This window comes from Chrysemys picta, chromosome 12 (assembly GCF_011386835.1).
Source record: "Chrysemys picta bellii isolate R12L10 chromosome 12, ASM1138683v2, whole genome shotgun sequence".
Taxonomy (NCBI): domain Eukaryota; kingdom Metazoa; phylum Chordata; order Testudines; family Emydidae; genus Chrysemys; species Chrysemys picta.
Genome location: NC_088802.1, coordinates 7126006 through 7152013, shown reverse-complemented (window position 1 = coordinate 7152013; position 26008 = coordinate 7126006). Strand labels below are relative to the sequence as shown.

The following is a 26008-nucleotide window of genomic DNA, read 5'->3' as shown; positions in this document are numbered from 1 at the left end:
ACCATTCCCAGTCTCTGTTCAAACCTAAATTAATTGTATCTAATTTGCATATTAATTGGATTAATTGATTCAATTAATATGCCTGGAGATCAGAGGACTCTATATTGTCTGTGAGCTCATCCCAGAGACTAATCAATGGAGTTAGCAAGAAAGGAGAGAAGTGAGAGGAAGGGTCACAGAATAGGCCAGCAGCAACAGTGACTGAAGCCAGTAATTCTCAATGTTACTGTTATTTATTTGGTTACTTAAGTGCATAAAAAAGTGTGTGTGTGGGGGGGGAGATCATATCCTGACCTCTAACAACTCTCCTCCTGTGGCCACCCCTCTGATTCCCACACAATGAGTACTCCGTGCCCAGGGTGGGTAAATTTAAATCAAGGGGTCTTAAATGACCGAGTGGAAAGCCTTGACTTAAATGATTGATTTTAATCAACTTTTCTGAGCAGTCTGGGCCTGCTCTCTCCTCCTGCTGCTGCACACAGTCCCCTGCTAGGGCGAGGCTGGTAGGGGAGACCCCGGGGGTTGGGATTATCACCCCATCTTGGAGTTATTGTGGCAGGTTCTTTGCAGACAGAGGCAAGAAAAATTAGTCTGCTACATCTATATTACTGTATTAAGCGGCATATTCCTAGGCCAAAAATGTTACCATCCCATAAAGGTGTTAAAAAACTTAAAGGTAATTGCTACTAGTTAAATCTAACCAAGTGGCTAACAAGGGTGCCTTCAGTAACGTTATAAAGTAATTTAAAAAATCTTTCTACATTAAAATACTGTTAATTTCACGTTAATTTCATGTCAAGCCAGCAAGCAAACAGCAGCCACAAAACAGCAACCACTTTGCATAGCACTGCTTCTGTGACATATCAATAGAACTTTGGCTTTGTTTAGCCACAAACCCATTTTTCTATCAAAACGTTTTGACAGAAAATACTTAATCAGTCCTAGTTAACATTTCTCTGCAAAAAAGTAAGTGGAGTAACCATTTATTGTTTGCTTGTGCTCTGCTTAGGTTTTATTCTTATTAATAAAATGTTCCTAACTGTCTGCCATTGTGGAGTCCCCTAGGGTATGTAAAGATCCACTTGTGGGGCATTAATGCTGCTGTTCTTGGAGCTCAGATGTTAGCAGCACTGGCAGAGACCGTAGCAAGTTGATTCAGCAGACCTCGATTATAAAGAAAGACACAGGCTTGGTTTGGTGGAGAAGGTACTTGGCAGGTTTGTCGTTAACAAAGTGCCCTGGCTCAATGTTACAGATACACTGGGGCATGCCCCTCCTATGACTTCTCCTTTTATACATTGATACAAAAAATTGCATATTATACTCTAGCTATTCGGCATGCATCCGAAGAAGTGGGTTTTAGCCCACCAAAGCTTATGCCCAAATAAATTTGTTAGTCTCTAAGGTGCCACAAGGACTCCTCGTTCTTTTTGCTGAAACAGACTAACACACTACCATTCTGAAACTCTAGATATTATTAGTTACCATCCTTATCCTTGTACATCCAACAAAACATCCTCAGTCACTATCCTGCCATCCCCTCGTTATCTTTATAGGGGGTTTGGGTCTTCCTGGACCATCTCTTAGGAATGTGTTTACATAGTTACTTGAGAACTTTGTGTTTCTGCACCATCCTCTCAGGTCAGGAACGTGCTTTCCTGGTTAGCTGACACCTTGTGTGGTGTTGTTCTGCCAAAGCCTACTCTGGTTCATACTCTTAGTTATGCCTACGGTTCCAGCAAGACCTACAATGTGACTAAAACAGTGTGTAGGGAGCAGTGCTAGGAGTCGCTCTCCTGACTTAGCATTAATAAGAGCAATGGTGAGGTTCAGCCCACCAATCCGTGCTTCTCCAGACTATCGGTAATTTGGGGGATAAAATTACTTCATGATCAACACCTTAAAACAGCCCTTTCATTGCATCCAAAAATACCACAGAACTCCTTCCAATGGACTATTTGACGTGATCCTCAGGAGATGGGTCTGTGACAGGAGTAGGTGGGTGAGGTTCTGTGGCCTGCCATGTGCAGGAGGTCAGACTAGAGGATCATGATGGTCCCTTCTGCCCTTAAAGTCTGAGCTTTGCTTAACAACTTTCCGTTACTTCCTTTTCAGGAACGTTCCTGGGGCCTATGGACAGACTCTCACTGAGCACTGACTGATCAGATAAGTATTATCCAGTCACTCTCCTCTCAACAAACAAACTCAAACAAACTCTAATCCCAGTCTTGGTTCTCTGTAGGTACCATTGATTCTTTAGAGGATCTTTCTGCTCTCTCCCCTCAGATTCTGCTGAGAGACCAGCTCATCATTTGTCCCAGGAAATGACAATCAGTTTCACTGCTGAGGAGGATTAGGCTGCCCATCGTCTGCTGGGATATCTGATAGTTTAGGAAGGGGTCAGGAATCACAGAAACAGTCGGGAATCAGGTAAGTGGCATCCCTTCTGAATGACCCCAGGAGTTTCAGGCCCGGCTGCTCTGGTGAAGGTTACAAACCAGTTCACTTTGTAGCTCCCCTGTTCTCCTGAGTTTGTAGATTTCCCAGAGCTGGGAGGGAGCAAGGCCTAGATCTCCAATGGTATTTAGACGTTTAACCCAATATCTGGAGGGCTGTTTTAGTTTGATCCCAGCAGTGTGCCTGCTTAGTAGAGGGAGATTGGAAGGAGATTCTCTGGCTGTGAGCACTATGTGAAGATGCAGCTGGTCATAGGGTTCAAGTGTTCTCTGCCTAGGAGGGTTGTGAATGGGTGTTAAACAGCTGCATTCGTACCTCCCTACTTGAGAGTGGGGTCCCAGCTAGATGGCAGGTCTCAAGGGTTGGGGGGCCCTGGCATGGAAAACGGATATAAACCTGTCATGGTTATAACCACGCATCTGTCCAAGTAATGAGAGAGCAGGAGCGAGTCTATTTGTGAGTGGGATTGATCAGGGCCACATTAAGGCAGAAACATTATCGACTCTGACTAGGGCCCTGGCTCCTGGAGTCATGTGATTACCTCAGACTGTTTTTTCTGTTGTTTGTTTTGTTTTTTTGCATCTCAAAGGGGTGTTAACCCCAAAACCTGCTGTTGTGGAGGCCCCCCCATCAAGACCACTCCAGTAAAGGACTCTGCATGTGGCAGGAGAGGAAGAAGACAGTGGGCCCAGCTCCCACCACCCCCTCCCAAATAAAGACACCAATCCTGCACAATCTCCTTGCCCTCTTCATTCCCCTGCATCATGGGAAGAAAGTGGTGCACAGACCCTGGAGTGGGAACTATGGACTTTTGTGAACCTTGCAACCAAGGGGAGACGCTGGGAAGAGGACTGTGGCCCAGGAAGGGCGAAGGGCTTGTGTTGTTTTGTTTGGATTCTCACTTACCCCAGAAGAGGGAGGACACTTGTTGGCATGGTGACTGTGGAGAGCTACACTGAATTTATTACCCAACTGCTGAGGGGAAACTGAGGCATGCATGGCCAGAGTTAAACTGAGGAACAGGCTCACCAGATGCCAGGCCAGGTAAGGGCCTCTTACAGAACCCATTCATTGATAACTTGTGGCTGTGTGGATTATTTTGATGCACAGTTTTATGTTGCTTTGCAAGGTGGTGGCATCACACTGTAATTTCATATGTGGTTGTTCAGGTTATTATACCCCACCATCCCCGTGGGATCTGTGCGCGAGCTAAGTGGTGTGACTAGCACCTGTCTGTGCTGCCCATCCTCTGCAGTATCTGAGCATCCTCCGTGGAAACCAGTGTTTTCCTTTGTCTCTGTTTCCCTCCCCAGAAGGAGAACTGCCTGTCTCACTTTAGTGTTCTGTATAGACACTCTTCACTGTGGTATCTATGCACCTTCCATGTAAAAGCAATAGTTAAGCCCTTAGTGATCTTCTTGGAGTCTCCTGTACTCTTACCTTTTGAGGTAAAAGCTCTGCGTGGGGTAGTTTGGCTTTTTTGAACTGGTTGACTGGCTTGTTTTAGAGTTTTGTTCGGTTATTTGGGGGGAGTGGGGGGTGTCAGTGTTGAGTGTCCTTGTTGTTACAGGGCTTCCCCTCTGTTTGTTGGGGAATCTGTGGCTGGGCACTACTGCACCTGGACCTTTCTCAGGCTAGGTCTACACTACCCGCCTGAATCGGCGGGTAGAAATCAACCTCTCGGGGATCGATTTATCGCATCCCGTCGGGACGCGACAATCGATCCCCGAATTGGCGCTCTTACTCCACCAGCGGAGGTGGGAGTAAGCGCCGCCGACAGAAAGCCGCAGAAGTCGATTTTGCCGCCGTCCTCACAGCGGGGTAAGTCGGCTGCGATACGTCAAATTCAGCTACGCTATTCACGTAGCTGAATTTGCGTATCTTAAATCGACTCCCCCCTGTAGTGTAGATGTACCCTCAGTCTCTGCTAGTGAATTTATTCCTTTAGTTTCTTTGGCTTTAGTTGAAATGTAGCAGCCTTGTACAGGGGGACTCTGTGCTCCTTGTGCTGGGTTTGCTGATGAACATAAGAATGGCCAAACTGGGTCAGACCAATGGTCCACACAGCCCAGTATCCTGTCTTTCAACTATGGCTGTTGCTAGATGCTTCAGAGGGAATGAACAGAACAAGGCAATTATTGAATGACCTGTCCAGTCCCAGCATCTGGCAGTCAGAGGCATAGGGACACCCGGAGCATGGGACTGTGTCCCGGACCATCTTGGCTAATAGCCATTGATGGACCCATCCTCCATGAATGTATCTAATTCTTTTTTGAACCCAGTTATAGTCTTGGCCTTCACAATATCCCCTGGCAATGAGTTCCACAGGTTGACTATGCATTGTGTGAAGTAGTTCCTTAGGTTTGTTTTTAACCTGCTGCCTGTAGCGTCATTGCGTGACCCCTGGTTTTTGTATTATGCGAAGGGGTAAATAATACTTTTTCTCCAGCATGCATGATTTTATAGACCCCTATCATATCCCTGCTTAGTTTTTTTTTTTTTCAAAGCAGAACAATCCCAGTCTTTTTAAGCTCTTCTCATATGGAAGCTGTTCCACACGCCAGTCATGGCGGGACGTCCTTCCTAGGTGTGGGGTCCCCGCTACGAGCGCTGATAGGTTCCACGTCAGAGCTGAGCCAATCAGAAAGGGGTGGGAGGGTCTGACCTTGCTTTGGAGTGCGTCACTTTCTTGGGCGCTGCGCATGCAAGCGATTGTTGTATCGTGCAGAGCTCCGGGTCTGCCAGGCCTCAGGTCGCCGGCTCGGGTCTCAGGTGAGGGCTGGGCAGCGCGTTTCTCCGAGCCGGGTCAGGGATGCGCTGAGTCAGCTCCAGGGACGTGGCCACCCCCAGGCACCACCCTCCCCCCTTCCTGGTGAATCTTTGGCTCCGGCCGCTGGCAGGTTGGCTGCGCAACCAGCTGGAGATAGCAGGGCTGGGGCTGCAGCATCTATCGCAGGTGCCGGTTTCCCCATGGGGGGAGGAGGGGGCAGGAGCAGGGCCCCGCCGGAGACAGGAGAGGGGGAAGCTGGAGGGGGGTTGCAGCTATTCCCTTCCCCCTCCTCCCCCCCCCGGCATCATGGCGGCAGTGGGCAGGGCTGGAAGGGGGGAAGCAGGTTCCCTGCGGGGCACCGGAACTTCAGAGCAATGGCGGCCCTTGGTGAGGGAGGGGAACCGCCCGAGCCGCCCGTGGGGAACACGGGCCCGGCCCAGCGACCGCTGCGGTGGCCGTAGGGAGCTCAGCCCGGGACCAGGGGGGGGGAGCAGGTGAGCGCGGGCGAGGACGTGCAGCTGTAGCCCTGGGTGTGTGTAACCGGGAGCCCAAACACCCCCCGCCCGGTCCCAGAGCTCTCAGTGTGGGGAGGAGGCGTCTGCCCCCCCCAACCCATGCAGAGCCCCCTCCTTCATCTAGCCCCCAGAGCTGTCAGTGCATGGGGGTGGGCTGATGTCCCTCCAAGCCCTACACCGGGGTAGTCAATAGGCGAACCACGGGCCAATCCGGGCCACCAGACACATTTTTGAATGGACTGTGAAATCTTTTTATTTACTTATCATTACAGTTATTTTTTTTGGTATTATTTTCTCTGGTGTCTGGATCTTTACTATACCTTGACCAAGAAATGTGAACCTTGACAAAAAATAATGGACCATCCCTGCCATATGCAGAGCCCCCCACCCCTGCTTCCAGAGTTGTCAGTGCCGGGGGGGAATGAAGCCCCCCACCCCCATGCAGATCCCCAACCCTCAGAGCTGTCAGTATATGGGTGGGAGGGAGCAAGGCAGATTGACTTAAATTAACCAGATTTTAAATGTCCACTGTTCAGCATGATTTAAAGCAGCAAGCAGGTACCTCCACTTACACTGACAGTTTTTCATCTAGTTTGGCATTTTTACTTTTTAGTTACTTTTCCTAAAGGGAGGCTGAGTCTCATAAACTGATAACCATTAAAATCTGTAGATCTACATCTAAATAAAGCGTTTACAGTAAATTTGGTATTTTTTATTAACCAGGAGGATACACTATATCTATACATATTAATTGCTTAAATGATATAGCTACATGTACAAGTACTTAGATTTTCAACTTTTAATTTTTGTGAATTTTTTTGGTTTTGGTCAAGCTTTATTTGGATGGAATCAGAATTCAATTAAACTTGAAAATTCAGCATTTAAATTTTTTAAATAAAAATACCTTAAATATGCTGGATACGCTAGGGGGGCAAAAAGGTTATCAAAACATGTTTTGCATTTAAAACTGATTACTTAAAGTCATGTATCCTGGCCATGACCAGGGATCCTAGCTGCTATGATGATAGAAATAAATAAATAACAAGGTAATAATTACCTGTAGTTAATGAATTGAACTGATTGTTTTTAGTCACCATGGGTGGGATCAGCAAAAGTACTTAGATGCCTAAATCCCAGTTTTGACTCTGCTGCAATCCACAAAACTTCTGACAAACCCGATAGCAGGGCCGGCTCCAGGCACCAGCCTACCAAGCATGTGCTTGGGGCGGCACCTGGAGGGGGGCGGTGCTCACCCGGGGAGAGCGGAGCCGCAGTGGGCTCGCCGCCCTCCCTCCCAGGGCTCCGGCCGTCCGGGGAGAGTGGGGCCCCGGCCGGGCTCGCTGCCCTCCTCCTGGCGCTCCGGCCGGCCGGGGAGAGCGGAGCCGCAGCGGGCTCGCTGCCCTCCTCCCGGCGCTCCGGCCGGCCGGGGAGAGCGGGGCCGTGGCCGGGCTCTCCGCCCTCCCCTGCCGTGCTTCCCACCAGGGGGCGGGGGGTGGCGGGAGGCTTTTTTGCCTGGGGCAGCAAAAAAGCCAGAGCCGGCCCTGCCCGATAGGCCCCTAAACTCACTTAGCACCTAAGTTTGAGACTAAAAGTTCTCTCGGTGTCTGTTTTAGCCTTTGAGGATACGCACTGCTGCCTTGTGAGAGTCATCTGGACGTCCCAGGTGGTGATCTAACCACTGGACTAGAAGTTATAATGTGGCATCTCCTATTTCTCTGCCTTTTGTGGTCAATAGCCTCCCTGTGGTTTAGGTGCCTATCGCTGAGAGAGGGGCTGGGTTTAGGACACACCCCACTGGTCAGTATCTCCCTTTGGTTGGCTTAGGTGGCCCCATTCATTGTATAGGAGCCCATGTGCCTAAATCAGCTTTGTGGATCACAATGGTGTTTCTTGGATTTTCTCACCACCTAAAAGCTAGGAGCTGTGATGCAATGCTCGAGTCCTTTGTGCTCCCACTCCATGTTCGTTAGGAATTTCGAGCAGTGGCTCTCAACCTATGTACCATTATGGGCCGCATCCAATACTATCTGTATGGCCCTGAGGTGTCACATGGGCCGCAGCTGTGTGCTGATTGGGCCGCAGGTTGAGAACCACGGCTATAGAGCTCAGCTTCTCACACCTAGTTTTCATCCATAGACTGGACGAGCAAAACAAGCTTTGCTGCTTTTTCAACTCCCAGTCGGCTTCTTAACTTTGAATAAACGGAAATGAAGAGAATAGTCTCTGCCCCTGCGCAAGAGGCTACTGCTGTGCAAAGCTGTTTAACAACCTCTGTCACCGGTGCTTAGCCAGTGACTGGCACCACTTCAGTGGCTTCACTTTCTTCAAGACGTCATCAGCCAACATGTTCTGCTGGAATATTATTCCTATTCATTTAAGTTATTTTAATGGATTATAGTAAGTTTAGGCCTTAACATACTGTTATTTCAAGTTTAATTTTAAATTGGTTTCTTTTAAAACCGTATTTATTTAAATAAAAACAAATTTTAAACCACTGATTTTTATCCAACTGGGGGGAGGGGGAGACTGTGTCTACACTACGAAATTAGTTCGAATTTATAGAAGCCGGTTTTATTGAAATCGGTTGTATACAGCCGATTGTGTATGTCCACACATAAAATGCTCTAGGTGCTCTAGTCGGCAGACCGCGTCCACAGTACGAGGCTAGCGTCGACTTCCGGAGCATTGCACTATGGGTAGCTATCCCACAGCTATCCCACAGTTCCCGCAGTCTCCGCCGCCCCTTGGAATTCTGGGTTGAGATCCCAATGCCCGGATGATGCAAAACAGTGTCGCGGGCGGTTCTGGGTACATGTCGTCAGGCCCCTCCCTCCCCCGTCACAGCAACGGCAGACAATAGATTCACGCCTTTTTATCTGGGTTACCTGGGTTACCTGTGCAGACAACATGGAGCCCGCTCAGCACAGCTGAGCTCACCGTCACCATATGTCCTCTTGGTGCCGGCAGACGTGGGACTGCATTGCTACACAGCAGCAGCTGCTAACTGCCTTTTGGCGGTAGACGGTGCAGTAGACTGGTAGCCTTCATCGGCGATCTGGGTGCTGGCAGCCGTGGGGCTTGCCTTTTGGCAGTAAATGGTGTATTATGACTGTTAGCCGGCCTATTACAAGTCGGGTCATCGCACGTTAGCAGAGTCTTCCCCGAGCAGCCGATTGTGCAATAGGCCTGAAGACCATCGTCATACACCGCCCCGTATTTGCTGCCAAGCACCCAGAAAGATGCCGAGGGCTATCAGTCACGCTGCACCGTCGTCTTAAGATGTTAAAAAATAGATTTTCTCTGTATTCATTTGCTTCCCCCTCCCTCCGTCAAATCAACGGCCTGCTAAACCCAGGGTCTTCAGTTTAATCTTTGGGGGGGACCAGTCTGTGACAGTTGTTTGTGTCTCTCCCTGATGCACAGCCACCGTTCTTTATTTTAATTCCCTGTGCCTGTACGCCATGTCGTCACTCGGCCCCCCTCCCTCCTTCCCCTAGGCCGTCAGATACTACGTTTGCGCCACAGCTCGAGCCGAGAAGCGGTTCGCGCCTTTTCTTTGAATTCTGGGTTGAGATCCCAATGCCCGGATGATGCAAAACAGTGTCGCGGGTGGTTCTGGGTACATGTCGTCAGGCCCCTCCCCCCTCGTCACAGCAACGGCAGACAATAGATTCGCGCCTATTTACCTGGGTTACCTGTGCAGACAACATACCACGGCAAGCATGGAGCCCGCTCAGCTCAGCTGAGCTCACCGTCACCATATGTCCTCTGGGTGCCGGCAGACGTGGGACTGCATTGCTACACAGCAGCAGCTGCTAACTGCCTTTTGGCGGTAGACAGTGTAGCATGAGTGATAGCCGTGGGGCTGGCAGCCGTAGTGCTGCATTGCACCAGCCCCTTCCAGGCGATGGTATATTATGACTGGTACCCATCGTCGTCATACTGGTATGGCTGTCAATCATGGCCACCTGGGCAGACATGCTACTGTTTTGATGATGACGGTTACCAGTCATAATATACTATTTTCTGCCAATTGCCCAGTATTGTCTGCTAAGCACCCAGAAGAGGCCGAGGGCGATGCTGGGTGCTGGCGGACGTGGGGCTGGCAGACGTGGGGCTGCATTGCTACACAGCAGCAGCCCCTTGCCTTTTGGCAGATGATGGTATTTTATGATTGGTACCCGTCGTCGTCATATTGGTATGGCTGTCACTCATGCTGCAGCGTCGGCTGCCACCTTAAGATGTAAAAAATAGATTTGTTCTGTGTTCATTTGCTTCCCCTTCCTCCGTGAAATCAACGGCCTGCTAAGCCCAGGGTTTCCAGTTTAATCTTTGGGGGCACCATTCTGTGTGACAGTTGTTTGTGTTTCTCCCTGTTCCTGTACCTGTACGCCATGTCCTCACTCGGCCCTCCCTCCCTCCCTCCCTCCCTCCCGCCCTCCTTCTCCTGGTCCATCAGATACTACTTTCGCGCCTTTTTTCTGACCAGGCGCCATAGCTAGCACTGGGATCATGGAGCCCGCTCAGATCACCGCGGCAATTATGAGCACTATGAACACCACGCGCATTGTCCTGGAGTATATGCAGAGCCAGAACATGCCAAGGCGAAACCCGGACCAGGCGAGGAGGCGATTGCAGCGCGGCGACGAGAGTGATGAGGAAATTGACATGGCCATAGACCTCTCACAAGGCACAGGCCCCAGCAATGTGGAAATCATGGTGTTACTGGGGCAGGTTGATACCGTGGAACGCCGATTCTGGGCCCGGGAAACAAGCACAGACTGGTGGGACCGCATCGTGCTGCAGGTATGGGACGATTCCCAGTGGCTGCGAAACTTTCGCATGCGTAAGGGCACTTTCATGGAACTTTGTGACTTGCTTTCCCCTGCCCTGAAACGCCAGGATACCAAGATGAGAGCAGCCCTCACAGTTGAGAAGCGAGTGGCGATAGCCCTGTGGAAGCTTGCAACGCCAGACAGCTACCGGTCAGTCGGGAATCAATTTGGAGTGGGCAAATCTACTGTGGGGGCTGCTGTGATCCAATTTGCCAGGGCAATGAAAGACCTGGTGATAGCAAGGGTAGTGACTCTGGGCAACGTGCAGTCAATAGTGGATGGTTTTGCTGAAATGGGATTCCCAAACTGTGGCGGGGCCATAGACGGAACCCATATCCCTATCTTGTCACCGGAGCACCAAGCCACCGACTACGTAAACCGCAAGGGGTACTTTTCAATGCTGCTGCAAGCCCTGGTGGATCACAAGGGACGTTTCACCAACATCAACGTGGGATGGCCGGGAAAGGTACATGATGCTCGCGTCTTCAGGAACTCTGCTCTGTTTCGAAAGCTGGAGGAAGGGACTTTCTTCCCGGACCAGAAAGTGACCATTGGGGATGTTGAAATGCCTATCGTGATCCTTGGGGACCCAGCCTACCCCTTAATGCCATGGCTCATGAAGCCATACACAGGCAGCCTGGACAGGAGTCAGGACCTGTTCAACTACAGGCTGAGCAAGTGCCGAATGGTGGTGGAATGTGCATTTGGACGTTTAAAAGCGCGCTGGCGCAGCTTACTGACTCGCTCAGACCTCAGCGAAAAGAATATCCCCATTGTTATTGCTGCTTGCTGTGCGCTCCACAATATCTGTGAGAGTAAGGGGGAGACCTTTATGGCGGGGTGGGAGGTTGAGGCAACTCGCCTGGCCGCTGATTACGCGCAGCCAGACACCAGGGCGGTTAGAGGAGCACAGCAGGGCGCGGTGCGCATAAGAGAAGCTTTGAAAACGAGTTTTGTGACTGGCCAGGCTACTGTGTGAAACTTCTGTTTGTTTCTCCTTGATGAACCCTCCAACCCCCCCCCCCCGACCCGGTTCACTCTACTTCCCTGTAAACCAACCACCCCACCCCACCCTCCCCTCCCCTCCCGCTTGCAGAGGCAATAAAGTCATTGTTTTTTCACATTCATGCATTCTTTATTAGTTCCTTACAGAGGTAGGGGGATAATTGCCAAGGTAGCTGGGATGGGTGGGGGAGGAGGGATGGAAAAGGACATACTGCATTTTAAAACTTTAACTCTTATTGAAGCCCAGCCTTCTGATGCTTGGGCGATCATCTGGGGTGGAGTGACTGGGTGGACGGAGGCCCCCCCACCGTGTTCTTGGGCGTCTGGGTGAGGAGGCTATGGAACTTGGGGAGGAGGGCTGTTGGTTACACAGGGGCTGTAGCGGCGGTCTCTGCTCCTGCTGCCTTTCCTGCAACTCAACCATACGCTCGAGCATATCAGTTTGATGCTCCAGCAGACGGAGCATTGCCTCTTGCCGTCTGTCTGCAAGCTGACGCCACCTATCGTCTTCAGCCCGCCACCTCTCCTCTCGTTCATGTTGGGCTTTTCTCATCTCCGACATTGACTGCCTCCACGCATTCTGCTGTGCTCTATCAGCGTGGGAGGACATCTGCAGCTCCGTGAACATCTCGTCCCTCGTCTTACGTTTTCTCTTTCTAATGTTCACGAGCCTCTGCGAAGGAGAAACATTTGCAGCTGGTGGAGGAGAAGGGAGAGGTGGTTAAAAAAGACACATTTTAGGGAACAATGGGTACACTCTTTCATTACAAGGTCGCATATTTCGGCTTGCAGGCAGCCATCGTAGGCCACAGTGTTTTGGCTTTTTTAACCTTCTTAACATGCGGGAAAGGTTGCAAACAGCAGCGCATTTCCCATATCAAGGATGAATTGGGTTGTCCATTTAAAATGGGGTTTCAATGTAAAAGGAGGGGGCTGCGGTTTCCCGGTTAACATGCGGCACAAACACAAGTAAACCCCCCCCACACACACACACACGATTCTCTGGGATGATCACTTCACCCCTCCCCCCCACCGCGTGGTTAACAGCGGGGAACATTTCTGGTCAGAAGAGCAGGAACGGGCGCCTCTGAATGTCCCCCTTAATAAAATCACCCCATTTCAACCAGGAGAGCTTTCTGGAGATGTCCCTGGAGGATTTCCGCTCCATCCCCATACACGTTAACAGACTTGCTTGCTTTTTTTTGTAATGTTTACAAATATTTACAAAGTTACACTCACCAGAGGTCTCCTGTGTGCCCTGAGGGTCTTGGGTGAGTTCGGGGGTTACTGGTTCCAGGTCCAGGGTCACAAACATATCCTGGCTGTTGGGGAAAACGGTTTCTCCGCTTCCTTGCTGCTGTGAGCTACCTACAGTACCTCCATCGTCATCTTCCTCGTTCCCCGAACCGTCTTCCCTGTGTGTTTCTCCAGTGAGAGAGTCATAACACACGGTTGGGGTAGTGGTGGCTGCACCCCCTAGGATCGCATGCAGCTCCGCGTAGTAGCGGCAAGTTTGCGGCTCTGCCCCGGACCTTCCGTTTGCTTCTCTGGCTTTGTGGTAGGCTTGCCGTAGCTCCTTAATTTTCACGCGGCACTGCTGTGTGTCCCTGTTATGGCCTCGGTCCTTCATGGCCTTGGAGATCTTTTCTAATACTTTTCCATTTCTTTTACTGCTACGGAGTTCAGCTATCACTGCTTCATCTCCCCATATGGCGAGCAGATCTCGTACCTCCCGTTCGGTCCATGCTGGAGCTCTTTTGCGATCCTGGGAGGACTCCATGACGGTTACCTGTGCTGATGAGCTCTGCGTGGTCACCTGTGCTCTCCACGCTGGGCAAACAGGAAATGAAATTCAAACCTTCGCGGGTCTTTTCCTGTCTACCTGGTCAGTGCATCTGAGTTGAGAGCGCTGTCCAGAGCGGTCACAATGAAGCACTGTGGGATAGCTCCCGGAGGCCAATAACATCGAATTCCGTCCACACTACCCCAATTCCGACCCGCAAAGGCTGGTTTTATCGCTAATCCCCTCGTCGGAGGTGGTGTAAAGAAACCGGTTTAAAGGGCCCTTTAAGTCGAAAGAAAGGGCCTCGTTGTGTGGACGTGTCCAGGCTTAATTCGGTTTAACGCTGCTAAAGTCGACCTAAACCCGTAGTGTAGACCAGGCCTAAGGTGCTGTGTCTGTGCCCCTCCCAAAGCTGCATCTTAAACTCACCCCACCCCCCAACTTCCCAGAGTTGCCAGTGCAGGGGGAGGCACTACACACAGCTCTGCATTGTGTACCCCTCACACCAGACATAAACGGCGTGTGCACATCCCGGCCTGCACCCCACACCCAGCGTCCGTGTGTCCCTCTCCTGCCCAACTCCCAATTGAGGAGTGAGAGGAAATGGGGAATCTTCAATGAGGGGCTGATGACACAGGATGGGGTTATGTACCACACTGTGCTGGGCTTTTGTTCTGAGGGACAGGGGGATGGGACACCACAAACAAACCCACCGACCCCTATACTGTCCTGACTCTGTCATTTCACATTCTAGGGCAGCTGGGACTGGAACTGACTCTGCCGTGGCTGCGTAGAGCCATTTCTTGCAGCTGGCTCCAAGCTGATCAGAGTCCAGCACCCACGGCTGCCTCACTGCAAGGAGAGATGCAGGAGGGAGCGGAAGCAGATCCCCCTGAACAGCCTCTTAACAACTCAATAGACTTGGAGAGTGGAGGAGAACGAGGTAACTGGAGCTTCCCTGCCTAGGAACAGGCTGGAGAGAGGAGATGCCTTTCAGGGGTGGATGTAGCTGTCTTTTCTCCTCCTCCTCCCTCCACCCACCCCCGCCCCGTGCAGCAGAGGCTGTATTGCTCCAGTGGACTCAGCTCGTGCTGCACATGCTCTCTTGTGTGGCAGTTGCACGTATGGTTTTTAGGACTGCACATGTTCTATCCCCTTGAAAACATTTGGCTCACGTCTCCCTGGGTCGCTCCTGTCACTGCTCTTTCCTTCTGGTTGGTTGTCCTTCCAGTGTGTGAGTTGAGGTGTTTGCACTCATAACCCATGCAGACAGGGCCGGCTCCAGGCACCAGCTTGTCAAGCAGGTGCTTGGGGCGGCCGCTCTGGAGAGGGGCAGCACGTCCAGGTATTCAGCGGCAATTCGACGGACGGTCCCTCACTCCACCTAGGAGCGAAGGACCTCCCGCCGAATTGCCGCCGCAGATCGCGATCGCGGCTTATTTTTTGTTGTTGTTTTTGTTTGTTTGTTTGTTTTGGCTGCTTGGGGCGGCCAAAACCCTGGAGCCGGCCCTGTATGCAGAGCCTGCCTCCGTGCATGGCCAGGAGCAGGTGTAGCTGCCTGTAGCCACAGCGCATTCACTTGTGTTTTGCCAGTGAATTTATCATGCCCTCAGATGTCTCTGGGTGCTAGGGAAGAGGATTTGCTAAGACTGAACTCCAGCAGGGGTTCCCTGGATTTACTCTCCCTGGGACACAGGCGGTCTTCCAAAGTTCCTGCCAACCTTTGGTTATTAATTATGGCAACTCTGGATATTTCATGTTAACCATATAAATGCTCAATCCCTTTAACTTTCCTAAATTCTTTTTATCAATTTCCTGTGGCAGTGAGTTCCACAGTCTAATTATACATTGGCTGGTAAAAATAGTTCCTTTCCCAACTCTTTAATCTAATTGAATATCCCTGTCACACGGTCTGCACAGGTTTCCACTCTCCCATGCCTGGGCCCTGTGTTGGCTTTCTTCAGTGCTTCACCTAGCCACAGGGCCCAGGTCGCCCACACTCAGCTGGCCGCTGTAGCCACCCATTCGAAAGTCCCCAGGGATGCATCTGGGTCATCTGTGGGGCCCATCTTGCAGAGCCCCACCCCGGCATCCTGGTCCTGTCCCCCAGTGCCAGACTCACCACCTTTTGGAGGATCTGTTGGTTTGCTGACTGTTCCCTGATAAACTCCTGGAGTGTCTGCTGTTGGTCTGCCTGCCATATCATCAGGGCCTGCCGTTCTGTCTGTTGGGACTGTTGCATTTCTTGCACCGTGGTCACCAGCCATTTTAGGGTCTCCTCCATGCCAGCAGCCACTGTTAGCGATGGCTAGGAGGATCCTGGACAAGCCCCCAGTGTCACAGGGTCGACACAGGTTTCCACTCTCTCATGTCTGGGCCCTGTGTTGGCTGGTTAAACTAAAGAGTCCCCACGCCTTCTTCAGTGCTTCACCCTTGTGTCTTTATTTACAGTGTGTGACAATGCGGTTCTGGCGGGACCCAACTGAGAGTGCCAACTCAGGACAAATTGCTAAAACAGGGCAGTTACAGCCCAAGGCTGGGGTTTCTCCACCTCTAAGGCAAACCAAACCAGCCAGAGTAGGAGGACTTCGGTCTCATCCCACTGGCTAACCGCAAGTCTCACAAGCAATCTCCTTAGACACTCCAGTTTCCCAGTGTCACCACCAGTGCCACTCGTTATGGGGACAAATGGTTATGAAAACCAATACCCCAGTAAAGAAAAAGGTTCTCCTGATCCCAAAGGACCAAGCCCCAGACTCAGGTCAATATACAAATCAGATCTTACCCACAATTCACGCTGTTGCCAATCCTTTAGAATCTAAAATCTAAAGGTTTATTCATAGAAGGAAAAAGATAGAGATGAGAGCTAGAATTGGTTAAATGGAATCAATTACATACAGTAATGGCAAAGTTCTTGGTTCAGGCTTGCAGCAGCGATGGAATAAACTGCAGGTTGCAAATCAAGTCTCTGGAATACATCCCCCGCTGGGATGGGTCCTCAGTCCTTTGTTCAGAGCTTCAGTTTGTAGCAAAGTTCCTCCAGAGGTAAGAAGCAGGATTGAAGACAAGATGGAGATGAGGCATCAGCCTTATATAGTCTTTTCCAGGTGTAAGAACACCTCTTTGTTCTTACTGTGGAAAATTACAGCAAAATGGAGTCTGGAGTCACATGGGCCAGTCCCTGCATACTTTGCTGAGTTACAAGGCGTATTTGCCTTCTCTCAATGGGTCCATTGTATAGCTGATGGTCTTTAATGGGCCATCAAGCAGGCTAGGCAGAGCTAATCTCAGCTTGTCTGGGATGTCACCCAGAAGCATAGCATAAGTTTGCCATACAGACAGTATAGAGCCAATATTCATAACTTCAACTACAAAACTGATACACACATATAGACAGCATAATCATAACCAGTAAACCATAACCTTGTCCTAGACACCCCATTTGACCCCCTTTATACAAGATTTGGGTGCCACTACAGGACCTTGGTTGCAACAATGATCTATACGGTCCCAGTTTATGTCAATAACGTCACACAGTGCAACAGTGTTATCTCCCTTTCTCCCCCAACAGCTATCCCCAGTCAGACCCTCCCAGGGTCTCCTGGCCCGTGAGGCTCCTTTCTTTCGGTGAGGTGACAGAGATGTAACCCTCCCAGGCTAGCCTCCTGACTGAGCTTTCCTCAGGGCTTTTATAGCCCTCCTCAGCCCAACTGTCGCTACTTACTCAACTCATAGGCGTGAGCCAGCCCTCATCTGGGCCTGTAGCTGGGCTCTCTGCTGACTACCTGGGCCCCCCGCACCTGGCCTCCCTACCAGACATTAGGGCTTTAGCCAGCATTTTAGCAGGGCATTCAAGGGGTTTACCCCTGCCCTGCCACAATCCCCTTGTGACATTACAGACATAACCTGTGACCATATAGATTATTGTTGCAACCACTGTTATATATTTTCAGCAAATATTATACAAAGGTTGTTGTGTAAGGTGTCTATGGAAAGGGTATGATTTCCTGGTTATGATTATGCTATTTGTGTGTGTGTGAATTTTTGTAGTTGAAGTTATGAATATTGGCTATGTACTTGTATATCAAGGTGTTTTGATTCTACGAAGCCTCGGTAAAACATTTGGTCAGCTAACTCTTGAGAAGGGACTATTCTCAGTAAGTGCTCAATCAAGAAACACTTAAGAGACAGTGAACCTTGGGAGACGCCAATCCACATCTGAGCTTTCCTGAAAAGGTTCAAACTAGCATGTAAACAATGGCTTCAGCCTGCAAACTGAGTCATGCATGGACATGTGACTTGCCCATGTGACTCCAGACTCCATCTTGCTGCTGGAATTTTCCACAGTAAGAACAAAGAGGTGTCCTCCTAGGGCAGAGAGTATTAAAAGCCCTAGAAAAAAAATGTCTGGGAATTTGCCCTGCTTTGAGCAGGGGGTTGGACTAGATCTCCTGAGGTCCCTTCCAATCCTGATACTCTTTGATTAACAGGTTTTGATCTTCCAGGTCATCCAGCTAATTCCAGCTCCAGGAAACCTGCACTATGGTATCGTCCAGCTGTCCTCAGAGCCATAATCGTGGTTATGACGGTCGTTGTCATCGCTCTAGTAGCAGCTTTGATAGGTAAGTTCCCAACCCCGATGATTCAGTCTCTGGGTGTGGAGCTTTCTTCCTTTGCAGCTCACACCTCCACCTCATCTGTCCCTGGCCTCTCTGCTTTAGCAGTCAGGTCAGACAGGAGTCTCTCTAGGCCTCCCCCACTCCTTTTCCCCCAGGGCCGGTGGGGTGTCTGCGGCTCCCCACAGCAGCCCGGGTTCCCTGGGTGGCTCTTACCACACCCCGGCTCTGGCTTCTGGCCTGGCCAGGTGGCAGAGCCTCGGAAGGGAAGAGGAGCAGGGGGTGGGGCCCCATGGTGGGGGGAGGGGAGCTAAGGCCCACCTCAGCCCCCCACGAGGCTGGTGCCGCTAGCAGGGGCTGTGTGTCATGGCGGGGGAGCTGATCCCCCTTCTCAGCTCCCCAGCTGTGAAGCGCAGCCCCTGCCGCCGCCACCACCGTGCCTGCCCGAGGCTCTACGCCCAGGTTAACAAGTGGGCAGGCCTGGCTGACCCACATTAAAACATGGTGGGGCATGGCCCCCCTTACTACCCCAGTTCCAGCGCCCCTATCAGACATACTCCTCCCTGGCTCTCACCTTCCCCATTCCCTTCACTGCACACTTTGTACATCCCCAGCCTGATGGGGGCTGTGGCCTGGTTGCCTCTGGCACTACCGCAGTGTGTGTTATAACAAACTCCAACTACACTGCTTGTCGGATTGGTGACCATGTCCTCTGAAGCAGCTGTTGCTGGCCACTCTCAGACTGGCCCATCTCTCCCATCAGTCTGATCCCATCGGGCAGTTCTTGTTTCTGTCCCTGCTCGTTCTCCACAGAGATGAGAGATGGGACGATCTCTCACCTTGTGTTTTGTTTTTTCCAGTGGAAAAATCTAGGCCGTCTCCTCCTTGTCCCCCAGCTGCCTCCTGGTGCCCGGACGGCTGGATCCGGATCCAAGGGAAATGTTACTATTTTTCTAAGGCCGAAGGGAACTGGACCTACAGCCAGAGCTTCTGCTCTTCGCATGCTGCCTCCCTGGCTGGGATTGAGAGTCCGCAGGAGCTGGTGAGAAGCCCGGATAGATGCTTTGTGCCAAGCCCAGCGATCGCTGGCACCACAGACAGGGCTGGAGTCAGGCTGGGCTCAGCCCCTGTAGGGCAGAGAGGAGCCCGGGTGCCTCCCAGGCTGGGCGGCCAGAGTCAGTGCGGTTCTGGCAGCTGAATCCTGGCTGGACCTGGGGCTCCAGCCACCTCGACCCTGCATCTGCCAGAGCCCAGGTGGGAGACTCCCCCTGTGCAGGGCTGGGCCGGCTTAGTCAGCTCCAGGCCAATGGGCTGCCTGGGGCTAGAGGGGGTGAGAACCTGCCCCCTCCCACCCCCCCAGCTCAGCCCAGCCCCGCCCCAGGGTTTCCTCCTGGGTGGGGCGGGGAGAATCCAGCTGAAGGTGAGGCCGGCTTTATTCCTCCTCTTCTCTAGGGTTGCCAACTTTCTAATTCCTGACAACTGAACACCACTGCCCCGCTCCTTCCCCCGAGGCCCCACCCTCTGCCCCGCCTCTTCCTCCAAGGCCCCACCCTCTACCCCACCTGCCCCCACTCCAATCACTCGCTCCCCCATTTCCCAGGACTCTCCTGCCGCCTGCAGAGCTGAGCTGGGAGGAGCTGACATGGAGCCTGTCCCCCTGCCCAATCGGGGCATAGGGGGGCATGGCAGGGGTCAGTCCCTGGAGCGAGGGGCTGGGGAAATTGGGGCACAGTAGGGCAGCGAGAGGCAGACAAGTCTCCCCCCTTCCCCTCAGACGGCACTGGTCCGGTACCTACTTTGGAAACCGGTCCAGCAGCCAGCCAGTTCTCTCCATCAGGCTGGGGGATGGGAAAAGTCGCAGCGGCTAAGCAGAGCCGGCTCTTCCCACCCCCTGGTGGTGGAGGCTGGTTGCTGCAGGTAAAGGCTGCCAGTTTCTCTTTTCAACCAAACGTTCTGGTAAAAAACCGGACACTTGGCAACCCTACATTGTCCTCTCCTCACTTCCCTGCCCTGGTGGCAGGGATATCTCTGCCCTCACCCTCCAGCTCCCTTCTCCCCCCGGCCCTGCTGTGCTCTGAGAAGGGGCTGCTGGGCGGACAGTGACCTTGCAGCTCAATTCCTGCTTCACTCAGTAGGTGCCACAGCCCCAAAAAGAAGACTGGGGAGGGTGAAGGGTTAATACTTATCTGATCCCTTCACCCAATAACAAAGGCCAAAGTCTCTAGAAATCTCCCGCTGCCCATGGCCCTGGTGGGTGTTGGAGCAGCACAGAGTCAGGGCCTAACACAGCTGATTGTGTTTATTGGGTTTCTAAGGGTTCCCTGCTGCCCTACAAAGGCAAACTGGACCACTGGATCGGCCTCCGGAAGGACACGGGCCAGGTTTGGAAATGGGTCAACGGGACCGAGTTTGACCATCGGTGAGTCTTTTTCTCTGTGTTGGTCAGATGTGATGTAAATGCCCCACTGGCTGCTTTAACGTCCCCTCTTGCCGGGAGCGGGGCCTGGTGCTCGTGCAGGGAGGGGGGGATCCTGAGGGGCTGTGAGTGCAGCAGCTCCCTCCCTGTCTGGCACACACTGACTCTAGCTCCAATTGTCTCTGGGTTACAGGTTTGAGATACAAGGAGGACCAGACTGTGCGTTTCTGGACGAAGACCTCAACGTCATCAGCTCCAGCTGCAGCTCACTGAGAAAATGGATCTGCAGTAGACCTGATACCCCTGTGAAGGGAGAGGAGCATGGAGTGGGAGGGGATTCATGAGCTCAAGGGAATCAGAGACTGTTAGGATATATTTCAGAGTAGCAGCCGTGTTAGTCTGTATCCGCAAAAAGAACAGGAGTACTTGTGGCACCTTAGAGACCAACATATTTATTAGAGCATGCTCTAATAAATATGTTAGTCTCTAAGGTGCCAGAAGTACTCCTGTTCTTTTTGCGGATACAGACTAACACGGCTGCTACTCTGAAACCTGTCATTATGCAAGGCACTGCATTTAGCCATATGGAGTGGAAGTCCATCAACTTCATGAAAAAACTCATACAGATACAGACAGACATCATCTTCCTTTCCAAATGCAAGCAGATGGACATCATACCAAAAGGACTAAAGGTAAAAAATCCATTACAATCTACATATCACACAGACTATGCTGAGAGACTGTGTCACACACTCTCAAAGAAACTGCGAAACCACCTGATCAGCATCCTATACAGCAAACAGGGAAAGATTAAGAATGAGCTCTCAGAACTGGATACTCTCATAAGAAACCAACCTTCCACACAAACTTCCTCATGGATAGACTTTACAAAAACTAGACAAGCCATTTACAAGACAACTTTGCCTCTCTACAAAGGAAAAAGGACACTAAACTATCTAAACTGCTACATGCCACAAGCAGCCACAACAGTAGTTCCCTTAACCCACCCAGCAATATTGTTAATCTTTCCAGCTATACTCTTAGCCCAGCAGAAGAGTCTGTCCTATCTCGGGGCCTCTCCTTTTGTCCCTCCAGACCCATGAATATGATACAGTTCTGCGGTGACCTACAATCCTACTTTCGATGTCTCTGACTCAAAGAATATTTCCAACATACCTCTGAACAGCATACTAAACCACAGAATCCCCCCTACCAGCACTACAAAAAAGGGGATTCTGCGTGGACTCCTCCAGACGGTCGAAACAACAGACTGGATTTCTACATAGATTGCTTCCGTCGACGTGCAAAGGCTGAAATTGTGGAAAAGGAACATCACTTGCCCCATAACCTCAGCCATGCTGAACACAACGCCATCTACAGCCTCAGAAACAACCCTGACATCATAATCAAAAAGGCTGACAAAGGAGGTGCTGTTGTCGTCATGAATAAATTGGAATATGACCAAGAGGCTGCTAGACAGCTCTCTAACACCACATTCTACAGACCATTATCCTCTGATCCCACTGAGGATTATCTAAAGAAACTACACCATCTGCTAAAAAAATTCCCTGACAAAGCACAGGAACAAATCTGTACAGACACATGCCTAGAACCCCGACCAGGGGTATTCTATTTGCTACCCAAGATCCATAAACCTGGAAATTCTGAACGCCCCATCATCTCAGGCATTGGCACCCTAACATCAGGCTTGTCTGGTTATGTGGACTCTCTCCTCAGACCCTGTGCTACCAGCACTCCCAGCTATCTTCGAGACACCACTGACTTCCTGAGGAAACTACAATCCATCGGTGATCTTCCAGAAAACACCATCCTGACCACTATGGACGTAGAAGCCCTCTACACCAATATTCCACACAAAGATGGACTACAAGCTATCAGGAACAGTATCCCCGATAATGTCACAGCTAACCTGGTGGCTGAACTTTGTGACTTTGTCCTCTCCCACAAGTATTTCACATTTGGGGACAATATATACCTTCAAGTCAGCGGCACTGTTATGGGTACCCACATGGCCCCACAGTATGCCAACATTTTTATGGCTGATTTAGAACAACACTTCCTTAGCTTTCGTCCCCTAACGCCCCTAGTCTACTTGCGCTACATTGATGACATCTTCATCATCTGGACCCATGAAAAAGAAGCCCTTGAGGAATTCCACCATGATTTCAATAATTTCCATCCCACCATCAACCTCAGCCTAGATCAATCCATACAAGCGGTCCATTTCCTGGACACTACAGTGCTAATAAGCGATGGTCACATAAATACCACCCTATACCAGAAACCTACTGACTGCTACACTTACCTACATGCCTCCAGCTTCCATCCAGGACACGCCACACGATCCATTGTCTACAGCCAAGCTCTAAGATATAACCGCATTTGCTCCAATCCCTCAGATAGAGACAAGCACCTACAAGATCTCTATCAAGCATTCTTAAAACTACAATACCCACCTGCTGAAGTGAAAAAACAGATTGACAGAGCCAGAAGAGTACCCAGAAGTCACCTCCTACAAGACAGGCCCAACAAAGAAAATAACAGAACACCACTAGCTGTCACCTTCAGCCCCCAACTAAAACCTCTCCAGCGCATCATCAGAGATCTACAACCTATCCTGAAAGATGATCCTTTACTCTCACAGGCCTGGTCTACACTATGAGTTTAGGTCGACATTAGCAGCGTTAAATTGAATTAAGCCTGGACACGTTCACACGACTAAGCCCTTTCTTTCGACTTAAAGGGCCCTTTAAACCGGTTTCTTTACTCCACCTCCGAGGGGATTAGCGATTAAAATCAGCCTTATCAGGTCGGAATTGGGGTAGTGTGGATGGAATTCGACGTTATTGGCCTCTGGGAGCTATCCCACAGTGCTTCTTTGTGACCGCTCTGGACAGCACTCTCAACTCAGATGCACTGACCAGGTAAACAGGAAAAGGCCTGCGAAAGTTTGAATTTCATTTCCTGTTTGCTCAGTGTGGAAAGCACAGGTGACCATGCAGAGCTCATCAGCACAGGTAACTGTGATGGAGTCCCAGGATCGCAAAAGAGCTCCAGCATGGACAGAACAGGAGGTACGGGATCTGCTCGCCATATGGGGAGATGAATCAGTGCTAGCTGAACTCCGTAGCAGTAAAAGAAATGGCAAAGTATTAGAAAAGATCTCCAAGGCCATGAAGGAAAGAGGCCATAACAGGGACGCACAGCAGTCCCGCGTGAAAATTAAGGAGCTACGGCAAGCCTACCACAAAGCCAGAGAAGCAAACGGAAGGTCCGGGGCAGAGCCGCAAACTTGCCGCTTCTACGCAGAGCTGCATGCCATTCTAGGGGGTGCAGCCACCACTACCCCAACCGTGTGCTATGACTCCCTCACTGGAGAAACACACAGGGAAGAGGGTTCGGGGTACGAGGAAGATGAGGATGGAGGTAATGTAGATAGCTCACAGCAGCAAGGAAGCGGAGAAACCGGTTTCCCCAACAGCCAGGATATGTTTGTCACCCTGGACCTGGAACCAGTAACCCACAAACTCACCCAAGACCCTGAGGGCACACAAGGGACCTCTGGTGAGAGTACCTTTGTAAATATTACACATGGTTTAAAAGTAAGCGTGTTTAATGATTAATTTGCCCTGGCAATCGTGGCCAGTACAGCTACTGGAAAAGTCTGTTAACGTGTATGGGGATGGAGCGGAAATCCTCAGGGACATCTCCAGAAATCTCTCCTTCATGTACTCCCAAAGCCTTTGCAAAAGGTTTCTGGGGAGGGCTGCCTTATCCAGTCCGCCATGGTAGGACACTTTACCACGCCAGGCCAGTAGCACGTAGTCTGGAATCATTGCATAACAAAGCATTGTAGCGTATGATTCCGGTGTTTGCTGGCATGCAGACAACATCCATTCCTTATCGCTCTTTGTTATCCTCAGGAGAGTGATATCATTCACGGTCACCTGATTGAAATGGGGCGATTTTATTAAGGTGACATTCAGAGGTGCCCCTTCCTGCTCGGCTGAACAGAAATGTTCCCCGCTGTTAGCCACGCGGTAGGGGGGAGGGGTGAAGTGATCATCCCAGAGAATTGGGTGTGTGTGTGGGGGGGGGGTAGTTGGGTTTGTGCTGCATGTTAACCTGGAAACCGCAGCCCCTCCTTTTACATTGCAAACCCATTTTAAATGGCCAACCCAATTCATGCTTGATATGGGAAATGAGGGCGCTGCTGTTTGAAACCATTCCCACATGTTAAGAAGGTTAAAAAAGCCAAAAGACTGGCTTACCATGGCTGCCTGCAAGTCGAAATCTGTTGCCTGACACTGCGTGAGTGATCTCTCACACCAAACCGGCAGGCCCTCACTATAAGAGGAAAAATGCGACCTTGTAACGAAAGCACATGTGCTGTGTAATGTGAACAGCAAAATTTAACGTGAAAGAGTGTATCCATTGTTCTCTAAAATGTGTCTTTTTTTAAACCACCTCTCCCGTCTCCTCCACCAGCTGCAAATGTTTCTCCTTCACAGAGGCTAGTGAACATTAGAAAGAGAAAACGGAGGACGTGGGACGATTATGTTCACGGAGCTTCAGATGTCCTCTCACACTGATAGAGCACAGCAGAATGCGTGGAGGCAGTCAATGTCAGAGTACAGAAAAGCACAATATGAACGAGAGGAGAGGTGGTGGGCTGAATCGTGGGATGAACAGAGCAAGTTGCGGGCTGAAGATGATAGGTGGCGTCAGCTTGCTGACAGAAGGCAAGAGTCAATGCTCCGGCTGCTGAAGCATCAAACTGATATGCTCCAGCGTATGGTTGAGCTGCAGGAAAGGCAGCAGGAGCAGAGACCGCCGCTACAGCCCCTGTCTAACCAACAGCCCTCCTCCCCAAGTTCCATAGCCTCCTCACCCAGATGCCCAAGAACATGGTGAGGGGGCCTCCGGTCACTCCACCCCGGATGATTGACCGAGCATCAGAAGGCTGGCCTTCAATAAGAGTTGAAGTTTTAAAATGCAGTCAGTGTGTCCTTTTCCTTCCCTCCTTCCCCACCCTTCCCGGGCTACGTTGGCAATTATCCCCCTAGTTGTGTGATGAATTAATAAAGAATGCATGAATGTGAAGTAACAATGACTTTATTGCCTCTGCAAGTGGTGCTCAAAGTGGGGAGGGGAGGGTGGGTGGGTGGTTGGTTTACAGGGAAGTAGAGTGAACCGGGTGGGGGAGGGCGGAGGGTTCATCAAGGAGAAACAAACAGAAGTTTCACACTGTAGCCTGGCCAGTTACAAAACTTGTTTTCAAAGCTTCTATGATGTGCACCGTGCCCTGCTGTGCTCCTCTAACCGCCCTGGTGTCTGGCTGCGCGTAATCAGCGGCCAGGCGATTTGCCTCAACCTCCCACCCCGCCATAAAGGTCTCCCCCTTACTCTCACAGATATTGTGGAGCGCACGGCAAGCAGCAATAACAATGGGGATATTCTTTTCTCTGAGGTCTGAGTGAGTCAGTAAGCTGCGCCAGCGCGCTTTTAAACGTCCAAATGCACATTCCACCACCATTCGGCACTTGCTCAGCCTGTAGTTGAACAGGTCCTGACTCCTGTCCAGGCTGCC

General features: G+C 50.9%; 2 protein-coding genes across 3 annotated transcripts in view; one reads left to right on the top strand and one right to left on the bottom strand.

Annotated features, from left to right (window-relative positions):
* Positions 1-25521, top strand: part of LOC101954171 (C-type lectin domain family 2 member D-like) — a 36087-nt gene extending 10566 nt beyond the window's left edge. Inside the window, exons 1-7 of one of the 2 annotated variants that reach the window (XM_065564257.1) lie at positions 124-3501; positions 14120-14308; positions 17871-17987; positions 18842-19023; positions 20297-20400; positions 20591-23982; positions 24907-25521. In XM_065564257.1, coding sequence (XP_065420329.1) covers positions 14230-14308; positions 17871-17987; positions 18842-19023; positions 20297-20400; positions 20591-20741 — 633 coding nt within the window. In that variant the 5' untranslated portion in view covers positions 124-3501; positions 14120-14229 and the 3' untranslated portion in view covers positions 20742-23982; positions 24907-25521. Of the gene's footprint in view, positions 1-123; positions 3502-14119; positions 14309-17870; positions 17988-18841; positions 19024-20296; positions 20401-20590; positions 23983-24906 lie in introns of those variants that run through there. The other variant, XM_065564258.1, reaches the window with a different exon arrangement.
* LOC135974923 (uncharacterized) lies at positions 11809-13362 on the bottom strand. Its single transcript, XM_065564233.1, has 2 exons — positions 12822-13362; positions 11809-12278 (listed from the first exon to the last, which is right to left on the bottom strand). The coding sequence occupies exons 1-2, from the start codon at positions 13360-13362 to the stop codon at positions 11809-11811; spliced, it is 1011 nt and encodes a 336-aa protein (XP_065420305.1).
* Positions 25522-26008: the final 487 nt, after the last annotated feature.